Genomic DNA, 27,604 nt, shown 5'->3' with positions numbered 1-27,604 from the left:
GGACAGCTGTATGCCCCCTTGAGGATGTTCAGTCTGCGGCACGCTGCTTGAGGACTGTATCCCATAAGGTCTCCTTTCTTTCACTGAAATCTTGTTTGGATTCAACAGACACAAAGAGGAGCTGTTCAGCATCCTCTTCCTGTAAACTCCTGCATATTAATAGAACTCATCCTCCCGTTGGCCTTCGGAAAGCTACAATTACTATCACTTCTCACACTGGTGCTGCCCTTCTGACTCCTTTCCATTGGTTTCAGCAGACACATTTAAAGTTTCCCCAAAACTGCTTCTATTTTTCTCACTTATGCCTCATCCTGTGACCCTGGTTTATACTCCTCCAAGACAACCAATGTCAACAATGGCTTCTTATTTGCCAAACGAAGTAGCATCTCTTCAGTCCCCTCTTACTCGGCCACTCTTTGAATTCTGATAAACTGAGAACTGCTTTCTTCTTGAAACCTTCACAGAACCATCGCTTCCTCCTGCACTGGTTACTCTTCCTTCTCGTTGGTTGCTGACTCCTCCTTTTCTCCCTGCCTCTTCAATGCTGGTGTTCTTTCTCTAAAGTTCTATCCTTTCAGTAAGAATGTCTGATGGAGGTGCCAGAACAGTCCCTCGGGGAGCAGTCCCTTAGGGATGGATGACCCTGCCACTGCACCACCCATGGCCCCTAGAGCCCTACCTGCCCAGCACTTATGAAGCAAATCTTCCTGGAGTCTGGCTCCTCCTGAGAAGCTGCTTAGAGCAGCTCTTGGCCTCACCGGAGACTGAAGTAGAAGGGAAAGGAAATCAACATCTACCTGAGCAAGGATAAAATGAACGGGAAGGAAATTCTATTTTGACATCTCCAGGAGGGCATTAAAGGGAATGAAAGAAAAACAAATGTCACCTTGTTGCCATGGAGTCCCTCATGTCCTCTTAATTACGGTGAGTAGCACTTGAGCTCTGACAGCCAAATCAGCCACCACTGCTTTTTCCATCTCCAGCAGGAGAGGATCTAATACCTTCCACAGAGTTCATGAATGTCCTCATTGTTTGATTAACCACATCAGATGAATCCCATAGTAAAAGACCTCTGTGAGACTGTGGACTCTGAGAAACAAACTGAGGGTTCTAGAGGGGAGGGGGGTGGGGGGATGGGTTAGCCTGGTGATGGGTGTTAAAGAGGGCACGTACTGAATGGAGCACTGGGTGTTAGATGCAAACAATGAATCATGGAACACAACATCAAAAACTAATGATATAATGTATGGTGATTAACACAATAAAATAAAATTTAAAATTAAAAAAAAAAAAAGACCTCTGTGTACATCCCTATTCCTGTGAACCTTGCAGTCCTCACTCTTTGGAATAATAACAAAAGGTGCGTGATTCCCCTTCGGCACTTTATGCAAAATCTTGGCTCACTCACTGGCTTGGGCATCTGGTCACTCACATTAATGCTGATATAATGTCACTCACTCGGCAGAGTCCCTATAAAATGTATTCTCTTCATCTGAATGTGCACGTGAAGCGTGCGTTAAGCACCTGGGCAGCACACTGCTCTGTAGTGAGCACCAAGAGGAACAGACACCAAAGGTGGGGGCATAGTTCCTTTCCTAAAGTGGCTTTTGCTCTACTTAGTGGCAATGGGGGGTGGGGGACAAAGCAGAACATTACTCAGCCCCGAGATCCTTGGAGATGAAAGCCCAGTCGCGTTTCTGGCACATAAGACAGAGAGGCAGTCTTTATTCAGTCTATGCTGCGGCCTCGCTCTCTACTGCAACCTCAGCATGGGGGGAAGGTATTATAAAAGGAGAGAGAGAGAGAGAAAAATGACAATACAAAAATTAAAATGTCTCTTTACCAGTTTAGTTCAGAAGGAAATCAGAAACTGTACACCAGCACCCAAGGCCCCATGGCCTTTTCAAGCCTTTTAACTCCCTAATGCTTATTTTCTCTCCCTCTCTGAACATCTTAAGAGATACTGGCCCCCAAGCCCTAAAGCTAGGGAAAGACTGTGACCTGGAAAGAAAGGGGGATGCTCGTCAGGCTGTACCCAAACCCCGTGGCAGCCTGCAGGAAGGAACCCCTAAGGAGAGTCATGGGGATGGCAGGTCTGCCACAGGGGAAGGGAGGTGCTAGCGGGACTCTCTGCCCACTGAATCTGTACATAGACATTCATGTCAGTATTATAAAACTGTATATGCAGTAAGAAAACAATGTTCTTCATGTATGACTTCTCTAGAAGTCAATAAGCTTCTGGAGTACAAAATCTGTATCTCATTCATCTTTTTTTTTTTTTTTTTTTTTTTTATTTATTTGACAGAGAGAGAGACAGCTAGAGAGGGAACACAAGCAGGGGAATGGGAGAGAGAGAAGCAGACTCCTGGCTGAGCAGGGAGCCCAATGCGGGGCTCGATCCCAGGACCCTGGGATCATGACCTGAGCCGAAGGCAGACGCTTAACGACTGAGCCACCCAGGTGCCCTGGTATCTCATTCATCTTTGCATCCCTCCAGCCAAGTCCAGTGCATGGCACTTGATAAATGCTTACTGAATGGAGCAATGAATAAGACATTACACAGCTCAAATAACAAATACGCAACTACTAATAGAATTCAGAGTAAAGGCATCTTCAAGTTTGGAAAGGGCTGATTTGAAAGCTTTCCTGTTTTAAATCAGAATTCAAATAAAAATAGAATCAGAATATAGTTTGGCCAAGAAAAGGTTATCACTAAGGTAACTATATAATGACACTTCCGAGAATGAAAGGGGTTGCTACCGGCAATTACAGTAAGACTAGAGGTGTGAAACAGAAATGTAAAATGGGATATATGTTGCTCTGCAAATCCTAAGAACTAAATTAATTGTTTTAAGAGGGGCATGAAATATTAATTACCAAAAAAAAATTGAGATCTTCTATTTTCCTGACTGTCTCACACTAATTTTCAGAACTTTCTGTATGAGAAGAAATTTCCAAGACACTGTTCTCAACTTTCTATTCAGAAGCAAACATTACTCGTTGCCCACCAAACACATCTTCCCCACAATCCTTGCCATTGGAAATGCAATTTTGTTCAAGTGTTCAAACTCCCCCTTACTTCCCCTCTCACAGTAACCTGGAAGAAATTCCTAATTATAAACTAATCATTGGATACTCATTCCCTTTGCATGAGGCTGACTACAATGTGGGCATATGACCCCCATTAGAGCCATAAGACATCAGAGGAGGAAGGTTCTTGGGGATGTTTCTGCAATGCACAGGTACTGTTTCTATAAAATGGAAGGTTTTACAGGCAAATGTCTTTATGGCCTTAGGGTCAGAAAGAAAAAAATTTTAAATACCCAAAATGTGACAATTATAAAGTTTATAAATTCAACTACATTAAAATAAATCCTGTTCATCAAAAGATTAAAAAATTTAAAAGTCAAACCACAAACAAGATATTATTTCCAAAAACACATATAACTGGGAAAATATGGTAATAAATAAGTCCTCTGAATTCATGACAAAAAGACAAAAATCCCACTAGAAAATGGGCAAAAGTTATCCATAGATATTTCACTGAAAATGATATACTAAAGTCCTATTAACAATGAAGACACTCAAATTCATTAGTAATCAAGGAAATGCAAATTAAAACTATGAGATAGAATTCACACATTTTCAAAATTAAATATCAGTACCATACAATCTAACAATTCCACTACTGAGTATTTATCCGAAGAAAATGAAAACACTAATTCAAAAAGATATATGCACTCCTAGGCTTATTGCAGCATTATTTACAATACCCCAAATATGGAAGCAACCTAAATGTCCATCGACAGATGAATGGATAAAGATGTTGTACACACACACACACTGGAATATTACTCAGCCATAAAAAAGAAACATCTTGCCATTTGCGACACGGATGGACCTAGAGGGTACCATGCAAGTGAAATATGTGAGACAGAGAAAAACAAATACCATATGACTTAACTTATATGTGGAATCTGAAAACAAACAAATGAAAATAGGAAGGTGGGGAAGGGGTTGGGAGGGTCGATATGCAAAACACGGGATTAAAAGGTACAAACTTCCAGTTATAAAATAAATATGACATGGGGATAGAATGTACAGTATAGGGAATATATTTAAAAAATATGTAACAACTTTGTATGGTGACAGATGGTAGCTAGATTTATCATGGTGATCACTTCCTAATGTACATAAATGTTGAATCACTATGTTATATACCTGAAGCTAGTGTTATGTTGCATGTCAACTACACTTCAGTAAAAATGAATGAATGAAAACTAAGTGTTGATAAGAATTTTGAGTTACGGGAATTCCCATGCACTGCTGAAAGGAGTATAAATTGGTTCAATCGATTTACAAAATTTGGCAAAATCTTGTGAATCAAAACATATACTGACCACAAGCCAGCAATTCTATTTATAGATATATATATACTAGAGCAGTGTTTTATAAACTTAGGATAGTGACTCACTCAATTTAGTAGTTTCTAACCATCCTTATTAAATAAAATAGTATAGAACACAAAAATTATCACAGTACATTTTAAGTGGTATAAGGTTAAGTATTACCTTGTGAAAATTCACACACACACACACACACACACACACACATGCATTTCTACTATGGGCCATGAGCCAAAGAACTTGAAATCTACTTTCTTCGCACAAGTTCTCCAAGAGATCTGCATAAACAACATCATGCATCATAGCAAAACCCTGGGAAAAACTCAAAAACTCTTCTTAAGTAGACAAAGAACTTGCAGTAAATGCATACACTGGCATGCTATACAACAGTGAAAAAGCCAATTATGGTAACACGTATCCATGTAGTCTCAAAAACATACATATAAGCAAGGAAATCAAGTCGTAGAATAACACACCCAGTATGAATCTTTACATGAAGATCTCTTAAAATATACAATTTTAGGAATTTGATTATGGTAAAACTATAATGAAAAAGAAGGGAATGGATTTCTGGTTTCCAGTTCAGCATGTAAAGAGGTTACCAGTCATCACTGCATCCTAAAGTGCACCCAAAAAGCTAAACAAACTGAAAATTAACAACTCTTCTTAAATCCATCAGAGAAGTGAGATCACATGGCAAACTGCTGCCCCAAAACTTGGAGACAGATGGGTGTATTCAGAGAACCACCAACTTAGTGGAGCAGAAATCTTTGTGGGAACAAGTACCAGGGAATGAAAATCTGGACTGTAAAGGATAGTACTGGAGGCTCAGTGTGGGAAAGTCTGAGAGTTAAAAACAGCAAGGGAATAGTCATAAGGGGCCCCCGCACTTTTGTGAGCTTTACTTCCAGGAGCTCTATCATATTCGCAGGATGGAGACTGGAGAAAAATCCCCTCATGCTTCTGGCAGGGAGAGGGGAAAAGTAATCATTTGGAAATACACCAGAGCATTCTGTTCTTCTTAACAAGGCCTTCACGCCAGACAAACTATTTTACTGGACCCTAAGCTATTGGGGTTTTATCAGAGCCTAACCAACCCAGGAGAAGGAAAATACCCAATTCTAGTCTGCTCTGGCCTTCTACATGAAGGGAAGAGAAACATCCAACTCCAGTCCCCTCTAGCCATCCTACACTCACTAAAGAGGGTGGAGGAAGAAAAAAGAAGAATTGTTTGTGAAGTTCCTAGAATAGGGACAAGGCTCATAAAAGACTGAGACCTAATCATAGGACCATGGAACACTTCCCCTCCCCCAATGCCTTACTACTATATTAATTACCAAAGACCTATTTACTGAAGTTCTTTTTACTCAGTACATCATGTCCACCTTTCAAAAAAAATTACAAGGCATACTAAAAGGCAATCAATCAATCAATACCCCCACAGCTTAAAGAGACAGAGAAAGCATCAGAACCAGACCCAGATATGGCAAGGATGTTGGAATTATCAGATTGGGAATTTAAAACAACTATGACTAATATGCTAAGAATTCTAGGGGGAAAAGTAGACAGTATGCAAGAACAGATGGGTAATATAAGCAGAGAGATGGAGATGATAAGAAAGAATCAAAAAGAAAAGCCAGAGATCAAAAACACTAACATAAATGAAGAATGCCTTTGATGGGCATATTAGCAGACTGAATGCAGCTGAGAAAAGAATCTCGGAGCTTGAGGATATGTCAATAGAAACTTCTAAACCAGAAAAGCAACAAGAGAAAGACTGAAAAAAAGAAAACATGGAACAGAGCACCCAACAACTACGAGACAACTACAAAAGGCATAACATACATGTAATGGGAATACCAGAAAAAGAAAGAAAGGAACAGAAGCAATATTTGAAGCAATAGTGACTAAGAAATTCCTCCCAAATTAAAGTCAAACACCAAACCAAAGATCCAGGATAATAACCAAACAGGATAAATGCCCCCAAAACTACACATAGGCATAACATATTCAAACTGCCAAAAATCAAAACTAAAGAAAAAAATATTGAAAGAGCCAGAGAGGGTTGAGAAACCTAACCTACAGAGGAACAAAGATTAGAGTGACACCTAACTTCTCCTTGGAAACCATGCAAGTACAAAGAGAGTATAATATTTAAAGTGTTGTGGCGCCTGGTGGCTCAGTCATTAGGCGTCTGCCTTCGGTTCAGGTCATGATCCCAGGGTCCTGGGATCAAGCCCCGTATGGGGCTCCCTGCTCGGCAGGAAGCCTGCTTCTCCCTCTCCCACTCCCCCTGCTTGTGTTCCCTCCCTCACTGTGCCTCTCTGTCAAATAAATAAAATCTTTAATATATGTGCTGCCGAAGCGAGCACATAAATAAAATCTTAAAAAAATAAAATAAATAATAAAGTGTTGAGAGGGGGAAAAAAATACCAACCTAGAATTCTGCATCCTGCAAAATGACCCTTCAAAAGTGAAAGAAAATAAAGACTTCCTCAGATAACAAAAATGATGGAATTTGCTTCTGCTAGATTTGCCTTGCAATAAGTGTTTAAAAAGTTCTTCAGAGACAAGAAAAATAATATAGGTCAGAAACTCAGTTCTACACTTAAAAAAAAGGAAAAGCATCAGAAATAGAATAAGTAAAGGTAAAATAAAAACTTATTCATTGATCTAAGAGATAAAAGTCTGTTCAAAACAATAAAAGCAACAATGTATTTATGACTACAGCTTCTATAGGTGAAATGAATGACAGCAATTATACAAGTGATGGGAAGGAAGAATTCGGAATATTTTGTCATGAGGTACTTGCACTACCATGAAGTGAATATGGTATTATCAGAAAGTGGTCTTGGATTAGTTGTAAATGTATACTGCAGACTCTAGGGCAACTACTAAAAATGTTTAAAAAGAAGTATTTTTGATATGCTAAGAAAAAAGAGAAAATGGAATGATAAAAATTCTCAATTAAAACCACAAAAGGCAGTCAAAGAATGAAATACAAAAATACGAACAAGAAAACAAGAGCAATGAATAGAAAACATTAAAAACATGGAAGATATCAATACAATTATATCAGTAATCACTTTAAACGTTGATGGTCTAAATTCACCAATTAAAATACAAAGATTGGGGTGCCTGGGTGGCTCAGATGGTTAAGCGTCTGCCTTCGGCTCAGGTCATGATCCCAGGTCCTGGGATCGAGCCCCGCGTCGGGCTCCTGGCTCAGCGGGGAGCCTGCTTCTCCCTCTCCCTCTGCCTCTCTCCCTGCTCATGCTCTCTCTCTATCTCTATCTCTATCTCTGTGTCTCAAGTGAATACATAAAATCTTTAAAAAAATAAAATACAAAGATTATCAGAGTGAATCAAAAAACAGGACCCACCTATATATTTATTGTCTAAAAGAAACACACTCTAAGTATAAAGACACATTTAGATTAAAAGTAAAGAGATGGAGAAAGATATACCATGCTAACATTAATCAAAAGAAAGCTGGAGTAGCTATGTTAATTTTCAAACACATCAGACCTCCAAGCAAAGAAAATTATCAGGGATAAGGAGGAGCATTATATAATGATAATGACAAAAGAGTCACTTCTTTAAGGAGATATAATAATCCTTAATGTGTATATACCTAACAAGATATATACCAACCTTACAGTTGGAGATTTTGACACCCCTCTATCAGAAATGGACAGATCCAGCAGGCAGGAAATCAGTAAGGACATAGCTGAACTTAACAGCACCATCAGTCAACTGGACAGAATAAACATCTATAGACTACTTCATCCAACGACAACAAAATACACATTCTTACCAAGTTCACATGTTCAATATTTGAACATGTATTGAACATGTACAATATTGAAGTTCACATGGAACATTCACCAAGATAGATCATATTCTGGGCCATAACAACAAATTTAAAATAACAGAAATCATGCAATGTCTGCTCTCAGACTACAGTGGAACTAAACTAGAAATCAATATTAGATAGCTGGGAAAAATCTCAAAATCCTTGAAGATTAAATGCACTTCTAAATAACACATGGTTCAAAGAAGAAATCTCAAGAAAATTAAAACATACTTTGAACTAAACAAAAAGGAAAATATAACTTATTAAAATTCATGGGATGCAGCAAACACAGTGCTTAGAGGTAAATTTATAACATTAAATGTATATATTAGAAGAGAAGAAAGATCTAAAATCAATAATCTAAGTGTCCATCTTAGGAAACTAGAAAAAGAAGAGTAAATTAAATACAAAGTAAGCAGAAGAAATAATAAAAATTAAAGCAGACATCAGTGAAATTAAACATTAATACAAAAATGTCAACAAAACCAAAAGCTAGTTCTTTGAAAAGACCCATAATATCAGTAAGTCTTTAGCTAGGTTAAGAAAAAAAGGAGATTCTCATATTACTAATATGAGAATGAAAATGAGGACATCACTACAGAACCCATGAAGATCAAAAGGATAATAAAGCAATATTATGAACAACTCTATGCCCACAAATTCAGTAACTTAGATAAAAACCAATTCCTTGAAAGATACAATCTGCCAATTCACACAGGAATAGATAATATGAATAGGCTTATATCTATAAAGAAATTGACCCAATAATTAATAACCTTCCAAAACAGAAAACATTTAAGGAAGAAATTATACCAATACTCTATAATCTCTTCCAGAAGAGAGAAATAGAGGGACTACTTCCTAACTCATTCTATGAGGCCAGCATTATCCTAACACCCAAATCAGACAAAGACATTACAAGAAAACTATAGACCAATATCTGTAATGTATGTAGATGCATAAATCCTCGATGATGTATTAGCAAATCAGGGGATTAAGAGGTACAAAATTTCAGTTACTACATATGTCACAGGTAAAGTATAGCATAGGGAATATAGTCAATAATATTATAATAAAAAGAATTAACAAATCAAATCCAATAATGTATAAGAACAATTATACACCATGACAAGTAAGATTTATCCCAACTATGGAAGGCTGGTTCAACATCTGAAAAATCAATCAATGTAATTCATCACATCAACAGACCAAAAAAGAAAAAACACATAATCATATCAACTTATGCAAAAAAACCAACAACAACAACAACAAACAAACAAAAAACACATTTGACAAAATCCAGCACCCATTCATGATAAATACTCTCAGCAAACTAGGAATAGAGGAGAATTTCCTCAACTTGATAAAAAGCATCTGTAAAAAACCTACAGCTATCATTATATTTAATGGTAAGAAACTAGAACCTTTCCCATTAAGATCAGGAAAAAGGCAAGCGAAAATGAACTTTTGGGACTTCATCAAGATAAAAAGCTTCTGGGGCACCTGGGTGGCTCAGTCGTTAAGCGTCTGCCTTCGGCTCAGGTCATGAGGGGACCTCAGATTGAGCCCCACATCAGGCTCCCTGCTCAGCGGGAAGCCTGCTTCTCCCTCTCCCACTCCCCCTGCTTGTGTTCCCTCTCTGTCTCTCTCTGTCAAAAAATAAATAAAATCTTAAAAAAAAAAAGGTAAAAAGCTTCTGCACAGCAAAGGAAATAGTCAACAAAACAAAGAAGCAACCCACAGAATTGGAGAAGATTTTTGCAAATGACACTACAGACAAAGGGCTGATATCCAAGATCTATAAAGAACTTCTCAAACTCAACACCCAAAAAACAAATAATCAAGTCAAAAAATGGGCAGAAGACATGAACAGACACTTCTCAAAAGAAGACATACAAATGGCTAACAGACGCATGGAAAGATGTTCATCATCATTAGCCATCAGGGAAATTCAAATCAAAACCACGTTGAGATGCCACCTTACACCAGTTAGAATGGCAAAAATTGACAAGACAAGAAACAACAAATGTTGGAGAGGTTGTGGAGAAAGGGGAACCCTCTTACACTGCTGGTGGGAATGCAAGTTGTTATAGTCACTTTGGAAAACAGTGTGGAGGTTCCTCAAAAAATTAAAAATAGAGCTACCCGATGACCCAGCAATTACACTCCTGGGTATTTACCCCAAAGACACAGATGCAGTGAAAAGAAGGGCCATATGCACCCCAATGTTCATAGCAGCAATGTCCACAATAGCAAAACTGTGGGAAGAGCCGAGATGCCCTTCAACAGATGAATGGATAAAGAAGATGTGGTCCATATATACAATGGAATACTACTCAGCCACCAGAAAGGATGAATACCCAACTTTTACATCAACACGGATGGGACTGGAGGAGATTATGCTAAGTGAAATAAGTCAAGCAGAGAAAGTCAATTATCGTATGGTTTCACTTATTTGTGGAACATAAGGAATAGCATGGAGGACATTAGGAAAAGGAAGGAAAAATGAAGGGGGGAAAATTGGAGGGGGAGACAAATCATGAGAGACTAAGGACTCCGGGAAACAAACTGAGGGTTTTAGAGGGGATTGGGGGCTGGGGGGAATGGGTTAGCCTAGTGATGGGTATTAAGGAGGGCGCGTATTGCATGGAGCACTGGGTATTATGTGCAAATAATGAATCATGGAACACTACATCAAAAACTAATGATGTACTGTATGGTGACTAACATAATAAAAATAAATAAGTGAAAAAAAAAGGAAAAAGGCAAGCATGTCCTCTCTGATCACTCCTTTTCAATATCATACTGGCAGTCCTAGCTAATACAATAAGAGAATAAAATGAAACAAAAGGTATACACTTCAGGAAGGAGGAAATTTTTATTTGCAGATGACATGATTTTTTGTCCAGAAAATTCCAAAGTCAACAATGACAACAACAAAACCTCCTGGAACTAATAAGCAATAGCAGCAAGGTTGCAGGATACAAGGTTAAAATACCAAAGTCAATCACTTTCATATATACCAGCAGTGAACACGTGGAATTTGAAATTAAAAACAGGGGCGCCTCGGTGGCTCCGTCGGTTAAGTGTCTGCCTTCAGCTCAGGTCATGATCCCATGGTCCTGGGATCGAGCCCCACGTCGGGCTCTCTGCTCAGTGAGGAGTCTGCTTCTCCCTCTCCCTCTGGCCCTCCCCCCTTGCTCATGCTCCCTCTCTCTCAAATGAATAAATAAAAAGTCTTAAAAAAAAAAAAACTTTTGAAATCAAAAACAATACTATATGCATTAGCACCAAAAAAATGAGTATTTAGGTATAATCTAAAAAATATGTACAAGCTATATATTAAAAAAAACTATAAAACTCTGTTGAAACAAAGAACTAATTAAATGGAGAGGTATCCCATGCTCAGAGATTCAATAGTCAAGTTATCAGTTCTTCCCTAATTGATCTATAGATTCAATGCAACCCAAATCAAAATCCTAGCAAGTTATTTTGTGGATATCAATAAACTGATTCTAAAGTTTATATGGAGAGGTAAAAGACCCAGAATAATGAACACAATTTTGAAGGAGAAAAGTAAAGTCAGAGGACTGACACTCTCTGACTTAAAGAATTACTATAAAGCTACAGTAATCAAGACAGGGTGACACTGTGAAAGAATAAACAAAAAGATCAATAGAACAGAGGAGAGTGCCCAGAAATAGACCTCCATCAATAGAGTTGATCAATCTTTGACAAAGGAGCAAAGGCAATACAATGTGAGCAAAGATAGCCTCAATAAATGGTGCTGGAACAACTGGACATCCACATGCCAAAAAAAAAAAAAAGAATGAATCTAGACACAGACTTTTCATCCTTCACAAAAGTTAACTGAAAATGGAGTATAGATCTAACTGTAAAGTGCAACACTATAAAACTCCTGGAAGACAACATAGGAGAAAATCTAGATGACCCTGGATGTGGCAATGACTTTTTAGATACAACACCAAGGGCGTAATCCATGATGGAAGGAAGTGATAAGCTGGACTTGCTTATCAATTTTTTAACTTTTGTTCTGTGAAAGACACTGTCAATAGAATGAGAAGATAAGCCACAGACTAGGAGAAAATATTTGCAAAAGATACATCTGATAAAGTCCTGTTATCTAAAATACACAAAGAACCATTAAAACTCAATAATAAAAAAATGAAAAATCCAACTTAAAAATGGGCAAAAGACCTGAACAGACACCATGAAAAGATATATCGATGGCAAATAAGCATATGAAAAGATGCTCCACATTGAATGTCACTGGAGAATTGCAAATTACAACAACAATGAGATACTACTCCATACCTATTAGAGTAGCCAAAATCCAACACAGTGACAACACCAAATGCTGACAAGAATGTGGAGCGATAGGAACTCATTCATTACCGGTGGGAAAGCAAAATGATACAGCCACTTTGGAAAACTGTGGGGCAGTTTCTTACAAAAACAAACATACTCTTACCATCCAATCCAGCACTTGCACTCTTTGATATCTATTCAAAGGAATTTAAAACTCATATCCACACAAAAACCTGCACACAGATGTTTGTAGCATATTTATTCATAATTGTAAAACCTAGAAGCAACTAAGATGTCTTTCAGTGGGCAAACTGCGGTACATTCTAGACAATGTATTATTCAGCACTAAAAATAAATGAGCTATTAAGCCATGAAAAGACTTGGAGAAACCTTAACTGCATAATAGTATTAAGTGAAAGAGGTCAATTTGGAAAAGTTACATATTGCAAGATTCCAATTACATGACATTCTGGGAAAGGCAAAACTATGGAGATGGTAAGAAGATCAGTGGTTGCCAGGGGTGAGAGAAGAGGGAGGGATAAACAGAGAGAGCACTGAGGAATTTCAGGGCTATGAAACTACTCTGCGAGATTATAGTGGTGGATACATGTCATTGTACATCTGTCAAAACCTACCCACTGTACAACAAACACCAAGAGGAAATCCTAATGCAAATGATGGACTTCAGGTGACAATGATGGGTTGACGTAGGTTCATCAGTTACGACAAACGCACTGCCCTAGTGGGGATGTTGCTAGTGGGGGTGGCTATGCATGTGTGAGGGTCAGGGAGTATGTGGGAAATCTCTGCACTTTCCTCTCCATTCCTCTGTAAACCCAGAACTGCTCTAAAAATAAAGTCTATTTTTTTTTTTAAGTTAAAAAAATGGGAATGACAAAACCAAAACTCAGGAGAGGGTGATAGAAGGTGATGGGTTGCCGATATAAACAAAGGGCTTCTAGGATTCTGGTTAATTCTTAAGCTGAATGACAGATCCCCAAATGAATCATTGATGACTTTTCTGAGTCACTGGATTTACTCCCCCTGGTGCTGACCTTAGAAGATAACAGCTTTTCCGTATTGTTTGAACTCCATTTTAAGTGGTGCTTTCTGTTATTCATAGTTAAAATCACTCAAACTGATAGTCTCTTAATTTGGATGCAGTACAACTGGGATCTGATTTAGCATGTCATCATTTCCTCCTATTCTGTTTGTCTAAACATATCATTAAACCTTGTCTTAGTTACCCCCAACTATAAAAAAGACTTGTTTGGGAAAAAAAGAGACTGTAATTAAAACAACTCAGTATTTTTCCAATCCTAAAAGGTATCTTCCTTGAAAACATTCTGATTAAGCATGTGTGATACCAAGGACAACCAAGACTTTTTAAAAAATCTATAAATCACCAAACAGATAAGGAGTCAGGCTTGTACTCTTGCCCTCCATAGGGAACAGCTTAATCTGGCCGGAAGATCACACATTTCCCATTGGAGTTACAGGCTGGAGGTCAGACCACAGGCTGAATTCAGCTACCACAGGAGTTCTTAAAAGGAGAGCAAACAAGGAAACGAGGAGATTTTTGTTCAGAAAGGGGCATGGTCTCTGCTGTTTTGGCCCGAGAAATAAAGAGCAGTGCTTTCTCCACAGATAAGTCCTATACTGGAGACTGCGTCCTGCTTAGGAGAGGACTTCCATCCCACCTACTCGCAGATATAAAGAAATGCACAGACCAGAAAGGGAGTGGGGCAACAGAGGGACTTACACAGGCACACACCATTTATTCTCTCTCCCAGACAGTATGAACCAAGCCCTTCACCTGCATGCTTCCATTTAATCCTCAAGACAACCCTGCAGAAGCAAGTCTGCTCATCTCACAGGACGAAGATGCAGAGAGGTTGAGTAAGCTGCCAAAGGCCACCTGCCAGGGGTTGGTGGAGCTGAGAGTCAAACCCATGTCTGTCCCACTCTAAAGCTCGTATTCTTCTCCTTATTATCATATACAAGAACCACAAAGAATACCACAGAACAACTCAGTCTTGGGCTTCAAAGGCTGCCCCCCCTGCCCACGTCTCTTGCCCTCTCCTGTCAAATGTAGTGCTGGCCATACCATAAAGATGCAGGCCCCGCTAAGCTCAGTAGGATTCCATTATGAAAAGGGATTCCTACATCCTCACTTCCCAGACCACAAAGTCTGGCCCTCACAGCCACCATCCATCTCACACATGCATCATCTCGGCCACCACAGGAACAAGGTTGGAAAAAAATCAAAAACCAAAGGGGGGGTTTGCTCAAGGCAACTACACCCTGTCTGCCCCAGTCCAGCCTCAGTCTGAAGCTACCTCCTGATGCTTGTTCTATTGACAGTAATTGCCACAAATTACCTAAGGTCCAACAAGAGACAGCCCTCAGGAGGGAGGCACTGCTGTAGATGGCGTGCATGTACATGAGGTGAACCATCAGCTCGGCCAGCCACCAATAGCAGAGGAGGCGACCCAGCCCCACGGCAAAGGTGGAAAGGTTGGACTTCAGCGAGCAGTCCTCTTGCCGCTGCATCTAAAGTAGAAACAAAAGAAGTCATTAGATTGTGCCTTCGTTTTTTAAATCTTCCAAAGAGTCCCCTATACAGTATTGCTAGTAAACTTCTCACAAACATTATTACTCTATCTACCCAAAGAGGGTTGGGTTAGTTATTCATTATTCTCGGGTGAAAAAGTCATGCCCAAGCTCGGGTGGGGTCAACGAGCTAGCCTCGTGCCAAGAACCAAGATGGGTTCTGCATCCCTTCACGCCAGCAACAGCCCTGCAAACAGCCGGGGTGGAGTGCAGTGCTTGATGTATTCTCCCTCAGGACTTTGGGGTCTCTTTGGACTCAGGTGTCACCCTGCCTGTCTTCATCCATCACCCACCCACATGGAAGGCTGGTAAAAGTAGGGCCAAGTCAGGAAGGGGCAGAGAACTGGTAAGAGAAAGGGAGAATGAGAGAGCCTGAGGATAAGGGAAAAATTCGATGTGGGTGTGTCATCTTACCTGAAGTTGTTTTTGAAACAAGGCAGAATAAACACAAACAGAGACAGTATGTGGGACAAGTCTCCTGCTCAGCAGACACTGCGGTGTGACAGTTAGGAACACGGACTTTGCAGTCAGAATCGGGATCAGATTCTAGCACAAACCACACAGCTGTGTGATCCTGAGCAGGTTACTTAATATTTCTGAGGTTCCCTCATACGTAAAGTGGAAAAAAAAAAAATGGTCACAACTAAATATGATAACATATATGAAGTACTAAGCACAGCACCCGGCATATAAAAAGCACTGGCTAATTGGTAGTTAGTATCTGGTAGGTTACATGTCTCCTACTACGCCTTCTTCACATTCTTCCCTCATGGCATCCCAGGCTACCAGCTACGGGGCAGAATTAGGACACAGGTCAGAACCAAACACCAAAGGTGAGAGAAGGACGTTTGGATTATTCATGGACACAGACAGACTCCTGAGAGTTCACTCAACATGTATGGACAGCACAGAACCAATTTGATCACAGTAGCTGGATTCTGGGTCTTGCCTCATTGCCCGCTGTTTAGGGATGCAAAATAGTTTAAAACACATAGATGCTGAAATGCATAAGCACATTATAAAATGTGTGTGAATTCAATTTCATCTGTACACCACTAGACAAACACACAAACACAGGAGAGAGCACGAGAGTATTCTGGGTCCCACTCTGACAAGATTTTATTAGACTGAAGCCCACCTTGTAATGCAGAGGTGAAGCTAATGTATAAATGATGACGTTGAATCCGCAAACATTGGCTGGCAGAAGAAATGGACTTGATTTAGCTTTTGACGGTCTGGGCTCCAGACACTACCCGAAGAGGAAGGGCCCATGCCTAGGGCCTCTTGGGCTTCCACGGCCTTGAACGTCAAAGGCACAGGGGGTCCTGCTGCAGCCAGGAGCGATAGGCACTACCCTCAGAGAGGAAGGGAGATCTGCATGCCAGGGGAGTTATTTTTATTCCATTTTGACCATACATTCTACCACTTTCTCAAACTGTCCTCTCAGCGCAAGACGCCAGCTTCAGAAATTCTGGCTGGCTCAGTGGCATCACGATAACCTGCACAAAGGGCTTTGCTCCCTTTTGCCATCTGCGTGGGTAGCTACACCAAGGAAAGCTCGTTGGCTTAATATTTTTTCATGTAAATTGATTAAACTAACAGGAATTTCCTTTCTCCATTCACTTTCCGCAGTCGGCCTTAGGAAGGCATTTTGCCCAGCCATACCAACCTGCCTTGTTAGAAGCAACAGTCACTGCGGGGAGGGATCCACCAGGTCACCTGGGAAGGGTGTTCCCAGAAGGAAGACTGGGCATATCAGGGCTTTGCAGACCCACACAGATCACAGCCAACTGCAATCGCAGCTGAACTACTTGACCCAATGCACATCCCTTTCCAGGCATAAACTGAGGGTGGTTTTCATTTGAATGCATACCTTAAGTGTGCATGCTCTTCGAGACCGTACAGAATCTACAGCAGTGGATCTGTAGGCCAATGGATGGGTAAAGCCTCAATGCAGAGATGCCTACCTGCCCAATCATTCACGTCTGTTACTGAACTGAGAAGAAAAGGAAATAACCCAAATGTCCAGCTGTGGGAGGTTGGTCAAATGCATGAGTGCACATCAATATTATGCAGCCATGAAAACTACTTTTTTCAATGTGTATAAATAATGAAAGACTGGAAAGATACACACCAAAATGGCAACAGTGATTGTATTCTTTTTGGTAAGATTTTTAGATTGCTTTTGACCATTGGTTATTTTTATAATAAGGGGAAAGTAATGGAACTTCACGATATTGTGAAGAGCTGGGTCCTCTCTGTGGATGAGGCAAGGTCTTCTACTTCTTCACACTTCTAAAAAATATCTAGCTTCAGGATCTCTCCTGGGCAGCCCGGCATCCTCTACGGGTAAATATTCTGCTCGCTCTCCTACAATGGACCCATCTTTATTTCTCCTCAACTTCCCACCTCAGTGGTTGATTTTCTTACCTGTATACTGAGGTCCTCTTTGTTCATTCTTTTCCAGCTCTCTAAAGCAAATTTACTTTGACCTCACTGCCATCAGCATATGAAGGAACAATTATGAACACAGTGTCCATTGGTCTGTGGAGACCGGAGGAGTTCACACCAAGGCCATTGGCTAAGCTGAGACATGAAGAGGCACCCAAACCATTCCAGACCACAGGTGGGCCTTTCTTGGTGCCACACTCTTGGAGGGAAGCAAGTCCCCAGCTGAATGTGATAATGGTCTCACAACCAGTGTGGACAGAACACAATCTTCATACAACAGAATGTCTCCAGTTGCTAAATAAGCAACTCTGCACGTGGCCTGTAGACCCCTGAGCGTAAGCCCACCCCAAGCTCTGGTCTCCTGAAGACCAGACCTGTACCTGAGGCCGCAGAGCATCCCTGGGGATGCAGCCCCAGCCCTGGGAGCAGAAAAGCAGCTGGGTGGGAGGGGAGCCCCACCAGGCAATCAGGAAAACATGTCTACCCAATCACCTTTTAGCTCCAGGCAATTGCCATTCAAGTTCAGTTCAGAGGCCTGCCTTCGCTTCCCCAAACAATGTGCAGTCTAAAATGACACAAATATCTGTAATTAAGGAGAAACATGAAGTGCCTTTTGTGGCTGATTGGCTCCCCAATAACGGCTTATCTACTCTCCCCAGGGCAAAACTTCTGTACCCGGTTTAATAACATATAATTATGTGTCACCACTGGACCAGAAGCGCTGGACTTTTCTCTGCAATGCCCTCTCTTTGATGCCGGATGCCACCTCATTCAGGGTAACAGAATTGTCTCCCTTAATCATACAAGTGAATACAGGAGAAGGAGAACAATCCAGTTTTTTTTAATTCTATTTGCTTGTACTTAAAAAAATGGTTATTCATCTTTCTTTAGAGTCATATGATTACAGTCCATTTATACCTTCAATCCAGTTGACTCCCTTTTATTTAAAAAATTCAGCATTTGTCCCTTGTCGATCCAGCAGGAATAAAAGATATGCCATACACAGCTCACCTAATGAGCAGAGTTGTTCTCTTCTCTGCGTGCAAGCATTTCATTTGAGATATCTCAAACCTCGGGGAGTGCCAACCTTCAGACCATTGGAAACTGCCATCAATGGGAATTTTTAGTTAAGGCTCCACTAAAAAATACCCATTAACTCATCTGCAAAGTGCATTTTAAAACACATTATATTTCAAAACCTCATTTCATGCAAATTGCATAAAAAGGAATATCGAAGCCTTTCAAAGATAGTCTGATGATTAAAGATGACAGTTCTCAAAGATGAAAGGTTCTTTCCCTCCACACACTAATCATACGGATGTTTAAGAGCACCAAACAAAAGGCTTCCCTGGAGCCCGGGTTCGACTGTGCCGACTCTGCTCCCACCTCTACACTTGGGTCAAGGGCACTGTAGCCAGGAGTCTTATCCTTTGTGATGGAGGAGCATCTCTGCAACCCATGGTCACAGACCCTACCTACTCCCAACAAAGCCTTCTGTACTAGCACCCCCCCTCCTCCCCAGGCATCCAGACCACGGCCGGTGGGAATCCCCCCAGCTCTGCCACAACAGCAAGTGGCACCCGCAGCTGGTGCAGCTGCTGCAGGCCTGGGACCTGCTCCAGCCAGCTTGAGCCTCCAGACCCAGATGTCCACCAGGCCACACTGCATCTCTAACTCCAATTGGGCAGCCAGCCCCACATCTGTATTCCTTCCACCCTGATGTGCATTCTATGAGCCTCTCTTTGCCTCTGTGTTACCATCTGTAAAGTGGTGGTAACAAGAGTATCTCTCTTCTCCAGTGGCTGTGAGGATGAAGGAGTTAGCACATGTCAAGTCTGGCTCGGAGCAGGTGCTCGGTTGGTGTTACGTTTACAGTCTGTATTACTCCAGGTGGTCTCTGGAGCCAGAGCCCGCCCCAAACCCAGATTGGCACATCTGGAACACTGTCTGCCTGCCCAGCTCTTGCCCCCCCCTGGCACCTGCAGCAACCACCTGTGTCTCTCTCCTGAAGAGACAGAATCAACACACTGGTCCCTTCTGAGGCCAAGAATGGCCACCGCCCAGGATCCCCTGCTGCTGTGCCCACCTATGTGACGGGACACCCCAGGTCTTGGTTCTGGCCTAAACCTATGTTAGTTCCCAACCTCAGGAGCTTCCTGGGGTAAAATCCGAAACGGGCCCCTCTACGTGAAGGGCAGGGAGAGAACGAAGAGGCAGAGCACTCCAGATTGGTAGGTGGCAGGTGTGATGAGCAGAGGAACTTACATACAAGGCTGGTCTCGAGTGGCTTCAAGATCTCCACCCCCGCCTACCAAATCTTAAAAGTTTATGTAGAGGCCTTAACCGGGTCCGGTCACATATTCAGTCCAGAGGGTCTCAATGACACTTTACTCTCTCAAGGCTGTGCCCTTGAAATAGCTCGTGGTGAGGAATGGCAGACGGAATGCACATTCTAAGGACAGGGGAAGGCGTGAGGAGCCTCCGATTGCCTGGGCTCAGCTTGTGGGTCAACCAGCAGTCACAGCCTCTCCACGACCTCCTCCAACAACTTCCCCCGGAATTGCCACCTGCTTCCGGCAAACAACAACAACTGTAATGTTAACGCTTCACAGCATTTACATGTGAAGCCATGTTACCTATACGAAATCAGTTAATCCTTACAACAGTCCTAAGAGGGAGGTACTATTATCCTTCCCATTTCACTGATAAGGGAACAGGAGTCACAAATAAGGTAACTAATTCACCAAATGCTCTCAAGCCAGAGCGAAGCAGGAATTCAAACCCTGTGACAATGACAATAGGGTTGGGCTCCAGGGTCTTTGCTCTTAGCCACCATGCAAGCTAAGTGTTTGAGCACTGGCTCATCCACGGGGGGTAGGAGCATAGCCCTCAGTAAGGAAAAGCCCCCTGGTCCTACCACACTCTGCCTCACCAGAGTCCTCTCCCACACCAGACCCCACTGCACAATTCAACCTGCTCAGAGTAAGATGTGGTGGCCCAGGCTCCAAGCTAAGTGAATAAATAAGCCTCATGTGTAAGTGTCTCTGCTGATTAAACCTGCCCCCCAGCCACCCCGTCCTCTGGCATCACCCCTAGCTCAGTATCTGAGTTCCACAGACCACAGGAGAAAGATAAACGGGGCACATGTTCCTGAAACTCTGAATGCCATCTGACATGGCCTTCAAGTTAAGGCACTGTGGCCTTTTAACAGGCAAATTTTTACCTGCTCATGATCAGTGTGCAAATTTCACATGCCTTACTTCACACCTCTTCTATGCTTCCCTCATCTTGTGTATGCAATTTACATACTAAAAAAAATTGGGTGAAAGATACATTCTCCCCAAGGTAACCCTAATACCGTCATTTTATCAACCGGAGTCTGCCCTTCTGCTTGGTTTCCACAGTGGGGCTCTGCTGCCCCCTGGTGGCAGAGCCTCATTCTCTGGCTCTCATTGACCGGACAACCTAAGAACCATGAATTTCAGTATTACCATTTCATGTTATATTTATTCATTCACTCACACACTCGTTCAGAGCAAACATTGCTTATAAGTTCTTCCAGTTGGCTTTCTTCCCCCTCCTAGCAACCTCTTCCTTCATGGCCTCCCTGAAGGAATTCTTTCACTCCTGGCTTAGCTCCCTAGCTAACTGCTCCCCTTTAAGACCCATTTTTCTCAAAGGGGGTCAGTGCCCCATAAGACTTTCTGTAACTGCAGAAACCTCATGGCTGCCTTTATCTGCACAGCAGCTTACTAAACATTTTGCCTTTTCTAGACTGACTTTCCTATGAATCTGCCCAGACCACAGAGAAAGGTTCCAATTTGCCTTCTGAGTTCTCTGCTTTTAGCAAGTGCTCCCATTTTGAAAGGAGTGAAAAAGAGAGAGGTAAGACAGAGATGCAACCAGAGTCTCCATACCTGAGTCCCTACAGGAAGAAGCCTGGTCATCCCCAGCCTCCAGCCCCCAAATCGGCCAAAGAACTCAGGACAGTAGTTCTCAACCTCTAGCAGGCAGCAGAATCACCTGGAAGGCCTATTAAATCACATTGCTGGGCCCCACCCCAAAGTGTCTGAATCAGATCTGAGGTGGGGCCCAAGAATTTGCGTTTCTAACAAGTTCCCAGTTGATCCTTCTGTTGCTGGTCCAAAGACCACACTTTGAGAACCGCTGAGTTAGAAATCAGCTGCCATCACTAACCACCTGTCTTCTACACAATAATCTTACACATAATTTTCAAACATGAACTTCAAATTGCTCAGGACAGAAGAATGATCCCATGTAACCTAAACTGAGGCATGAGAAACCATATGCTAAACACATATCTGCCCAGAATATCAATTTCACTTGAAGATTTATGGAGGAAAAAAAAGTTAAATAATTTAATTGGCAATTTTAAAACTGCACATTCTTGTTACGTGTATAATGAAATATACAAGTGTATGTGTATACACATTAACATAATGTAGAGATAAATATACAATATAAACGTGTATAATGAAATACACTTTTGAGAACAATGAATAACTGTGTGGGATTTTTAAGACAGAATATGGGATTTCTAAGAACCCTGCTACTTTTCCAGGGGGCACCTTCCATACTGCCCTTTGAAAATATGCAGCGCTGCTCCTGGCGCTGCACTTTGAACTCATTCCAGGAGCGTGTGTGTGTATGTGTGTACACGTGTGCATGCATGTGTGTGCTGTGCACGGGCGTGTGCTGCGTGCTGTGTGCGCACAGGTGTTGTTATTCCCCACCTCCACCGAGACTGTTGTATTTTGGTGGTAGGCGGTAGAACTGTCCCTCGAGAAACACAGGTTTTAGGTATTATCGATGACTAAAACTTGATTGACTTCCTAAACATGTTCCATGAGGCTGGCTGTGGGACGAGAGCAAAAATCCTAAGTAGGAGGGGAAGGGAGGTGGGAATGACGAAGGCAGCTTGACAGGAGCTTCAGACAAGGCTGAAGGGAAGCCGGGTCCAGGGCAGAAACAGGCACTTGGACCCCGAAACACACCACTACCATCCAACTCTCTCCAACTCTGCTCTGTTGTCTCATCTAGGTCACCCTGAACAATTCTCAGGTGATGACAGAGTTATTTCTTAAGCAGTCTGTGACAATAAAAGACAACATGGTATTTGCCAACCAACAGCTTAGACAGTTTCCCTTTCTACTTTTCCAAGTAATACCATCACAATCCAATTTTTTCTTTCCCTGGGACTTCTCGGCAGTGGATACCCATCCCTAAGTTCCTTGCTGCGCCCAGTTACTCATCCTGGTTGCCAGAGCCCCCCAAAGAGTCGGGGGCGGGGGCGGTTCCTTGAGCCAACAGGCACAAGAGACAGGTCGACCTTCATTTCAAATACTTATTCCCCCTAAGTATTTCATTTCTTAAGAAGTTACAACAATCACGGGTTTTCAATCTGTGGGAACCCCTGAATGCAAAGCCTCAGGAGTCTCGTGGATGGCCACGGCCAGTAAGGACAGAGGTTTAATCTACAGAATACCAGTCCAGTCCCCAGTGGGCTCTACCTTTGCGATGAACTCCGGGAAGCTGAGGATGGGCCCATTGTGGAAGACGGGGTAATAGAAGACATAGGCCACCAGCCAGGGAAAGGAGTAGAAGTTGCTCCCGGTGGGCATCTCCTGCCAGCAGAACTCCAGGCTGAAGCTGGTGTAGTACAGGCAACGCACGGTCAGCGTGAACTGCAGCAAGTAGTACTCGTTTTCTGTCTGGTACCAGCCTCTCTGCAAAGTCCCAAAAAGAGAACAGCCCTTGAGCGTCAAGGAGAACACCATCCAGGACCCTGGGAAGGAGACCGCTTCCGCAGGTAGAGTGGCTGTCCCATAAAGGGAACTGAGAACCAAGGAGCAGCGGGTAAGTCTCCCTGGTGATCAAACAAGTGGTTAATGAGCAGTGGGCAGTGGAGTGTCTCTAACACCACCCATCCACGAAGCATGAGGCCTGATGCGCTATAATGAAAGTTCTCCTGGCGATGCATCTCTCAGATTCATCCAGACATGGATGTGCAGTTTTTGGTGTGCACTTAAAAATATGGCTTCCGGGGGCGCCTGGGTGGCTCACTCGTTAAGCGTCTGCCTTCGGCTCAGGTCATGATCCCAGGGTCCTGGGATCGAGCCCCGCATCGGGCTCCCTGCTCAGCGGGAAGCCTGCTTCTCCCTCTCCCACTCCCCCTGCTTGTGTTCCCTCTCTCACTGTGTCTCTCTCTGTCAAATAAATAAAGTCTTTTAAAAATATATATATATGGCTTCCAGGAATACACCAGTGGGTACTCTGACAGTTCCCCCAACAATTCGGAAGGCAAAAGAGAGGCTTATAAATGTCACACGCGCCTGGGTGGCTCAGTTGGTTGAGCGACTGCCTTCGGCTCGGGTCATGATCCTGGAGTCCCGGGATCGAGTCCCACATCGGGCTCCCTGCTCGGCGGGGAGTCTGCTTTTCCCTCTGAGCTTCCCCCATCTCATGCTCTCTCTCTCTCTCTAATAAATAAATAAATAAATCTTTAAAAAAAAAAATAAATGTCACACAAGACTCCTGACTTCAACGTATTGTTCCTTTTGCTCTTCTGTTATTCATTTGGCTCCACTGTAGTTGAGGACTATTTCCAAAGAAGCTTTAGAAACACAGTCAAGAAAAATAGTCCCTGCCCTCGATGTATCTGAATTCTGTACAGGAGATAGGTATGGAAGTATACAATTACAATGCAACATGAAAAAAGAAATAACACACATGTACTAAAAATCTTAACAGTACAAGGGGGAGTAAAATTATGGGTCATTCTATAATCTTTATTCTTCTATATTGTCCATAACACATATGTATTGCTTTTTTAAGGAGAAGAACAATTTATGGGAAATCAAGATAGAAAATTGGGACAAAGGAAGGAACAGTGAATGTGATGCATGGGGGTACTTTTAGGGCTTTCCACAGAAAAACTGAGCATTGAAGAGTTTCTGGTTTTTTTTGTTTTGTTTTGTTTTGTTTTTGTTTTTGTTTTTTTTTAAGAGTTTCTATTCCATGCCCGGGACTTCAGCAGCCACCAAGAAAGACTGAGAGAAATACTTGTGCAAAAGCATGAAAACCAAAAGCAACTAGTTTCTGGTCATCTGTTCCCGTTGGGCAGTATTTTTCCAATCTTTAGTCTGCATAAAAAATGGAATGCTTATTCACCGCCAACATCCATAACTGATACTAACTATCCCCAAACAAATGATAATTACCACTGGAGTCTGTTTCGCACATTTGCCAGGTCCCCTAAAAGTTAGGTATGAATTCCTTTTTATTTGTATTGCAGATCTATTTTCAAGCACATGTATTTAAGTGATCACCTGGTTAATCACTGTGGGAAGATGGAGCTGTTCCCCTACTTCTTTAAGTCCGGATTTTAACATATGTGTTTAGTGTTAGCCCCAATCTGTTGGTGAGAGTGAAGAAAATTAAGATAGTATAACAGAAAAAATAAGTGAATTTTCAAAAGGCTACAATTTTTACAAAATCACTTAACAGATATCATCTTAAAGGAGGCTCAGAACAACTCCGTGAGGAAGTCAGAGCACCTGTTACTTCCATTTTCGAACTGATGAAATTGAGACTCGGGTTAAATGACCGCCTCCAGTCTCAAGAGTAGGAAAGACAGTTACTAGAAGAGCAGGGGAACCAGGTCATCCACTGACTCATCTTTCCCTTCATGTTCTTTTCTACAGCCTTGCCAAGCGCTGTCATTTGAATCAATGAATGAGTGAAGGAACAAGTGAACAAAAATAAAGATACCACAGGAATGTCAGTCCCACGATGACTAAAGAAAGAATATCAAAACTTCCTAAGATTTTCTGGGCAAGGAAAACACCTGCCTTGTCTGTCTCAGGGGCTATCATGGGCATTGGATGAGATAAGGAATGTGAAATTTTCCTATAAATTGTAGAGCACTCTACAGATGATTTTTTATTAAATGTACAGAAGACTATTGCTTTCTTTTCCCATCGTTCCTTGCCCTCTGTTTCTGCAACATCTGGCACCACCCATGCCTACCAAACTGTGAAAAGAGGTACAAGGTCAACCTTGGGTAACCTGAGAGAGCTAAGACATAGATCCAAAAGACCAGACTGCAGAATGCAACACACCAGGATTCACATGTATCAACCCCACATGACCACCAGGGGGACCCCCACCACGGTTCTTCAATTGACTCTTGGCTGAAACATAAGTCATCTACCCAATGGAAGCACTGCCAAAGACAGCTTCTCCTTCCCAAGGGTAAAACAGCGACACTTACCTTAACTTCCTCCACATCTTGCAGCCTCAGTGTGGAGAGCAGGAGGAGAGAACACAGCCATGTGAGGACCAGCGACTGGAACTGGGCTACACAGAAGGAGATGAGGGTGTGGAGAAAAATAATGGCGGTGCCGTGGGCCCCCAGCACACACCAGGAGGCCCATATTCCATAAGCCCCCAGGATCCAGGGTCTGTGCTGCAGACAGGGAGGGATCCAGGGAGAGAGAGAAAGACGGAGGGGGCAGGGAGGAAAAGAGAAAAGAGTGAGCTCATGGGTATTTGCTTAAGGTTCTACATATAAGAGCAGAATGCTTAGTGATCCATTAACCAAACTATTCTCACCGCCCTGGGGATTTAGTGCAACACAGACAAACAGCATTCAGAGGGACCTTCCCCATTAACCCCAGAACTCCATCAGATCCACCCAGAAGCAAGGAGCCACTTTCCTGCCTTCAGCCAAAGCCACCCAGACCACTGGATCCCCCCCAACAAGATATTTAGCTGACTTTTCAGCAGACCCTATGGAAGCCAGAAAACAGTTGGGAAAAACTACTAACTGGAACAATGGCCCCTACATACACTATCCTGCAGAAGTGAAGGTAAAAGAAAGTATTGGTGCACATTTCTCGGGAGTCTCCTTGGGACAACTGGGCCATTCAAACCACAAACAGCTTTCTAAAGTCCAAACCAGAGATTTAAATGAAAATATCTCAGTACATTACTAGCATACTGTTTACCAACAGTCAAACCAATGTCACAGAAAAAGCGTATTTTACCTGCTTTATACAATATCGAGGCCTTTGCATAATCAATCCGACGGACACATTCATTCCCATTTTAGGAGAATCAGAATATTATTCTCTCCAATTATCAAGTTTTATAATTATTGACATTGAACAACTAAATAAATAAATAAACATATCTTTGCTTTTACGATATATTCTTGGTCATATCTGGATGGTAAATCTTTACTTAAAAACCACAATAATGTTTTAACATCGTTTGAGAGGCAACATATTATACTGGTTTAATTACTCAAGCTCTGAAGTCCAACTGCCTAAAATAAATGCTGGTGTCCCCATTAACTAGCTGTGTGGCCCCAGGCAAGTGACTTAACCCCTCCTTGCCTCAGTTTTTTCATATGTAAAATTAGGATAACAGTATCTATTTCATGCACTCCCTGTGAGGATTGTTAATGCACAGAAAATGCTTAAAACAGTATCAAGATAAAAAGCTTTTGCACAGCAAAAGAAACAGTCAACAAAACCAAAAGACAACCGACAGAATGGGAGAAGATATTTGCAAATGACATATCAGATAAAGGGCTAGTATCCAAAATCTATAAAGAACTTATCAAACTCAACACCCAAAGAACAAAGAATCCAATCAAGAAATGGGCAGAAGACATGAACAGACATTTTTCCAAAGAAGACATCCAAATGGCCAACAGACACATGAAAAAGTGCTCAACATTGCTCGGCATCAGGGAAATCCAAATCAAAACCTCATGAGATAACACCTCACACCCGTAAGAATGGCTAAAATTAACAAGTCAGGAAACGACAGATGTTGGCGAGGATGCGGAGAAAGGGGAACCCTCCTACACTGCTGATGGGAATGCAAGCTGGTGCAGCCACTCTGGAAAACAGTATGGAGG

At 42.0% G+C, this 27,604-nt stretch overlaps 1 protein-coding gene across 1 annotated transcript in view; it reads right to left on the bottom strand.

Moving 5' to 3' along the window:
• Positions 1–27,604, bottom strand: part of HHAT (hedgehog acyltransferase) — a 333,533-nt gene that overhangs the window by 227,403 nt on the left and 78,526 nt on the right. Inside the window, exons 5-7 of the mRNA XM_032393120.1 lie at positions 25,949–26,143; positions 23,187–23,402; positions 14,973–15,144 (exon numbers count right to left, since the gene is read on the bottom strand). Coding sequence (XP_032249011.1) covers positions 14,973–15,144; positions 23,187–23,402; positions 25,949–26,143 — 583 coding nt within the window. The remainder of the gene's footprint in view (positions 1–14,972; positions 15,145–23,186; positions 23,403–25,948; positions 26,144–27,604) is intronic.

This window comes from Phoca vitulina, unplaced genomic scaffold (genome assembly GCF_004348235.1).
Source record: "Phoca vitulina isolate PV1807 unplaced genomic scaffold, GSC_HSeal_1.0 scaffold71, whole genome shotgun sequence".
Lineage (NCBI taxonomy): Eukaryota > Metazoa > Chordata > Mammalia > Carnivora > Phocidae > Phoca > Phoca vitulina.
The sequence above is the reverse complement of the archived record's forward strand: the minus strand, read 5'-3'. Positions and strand labels throughout refer to the sequence as shown.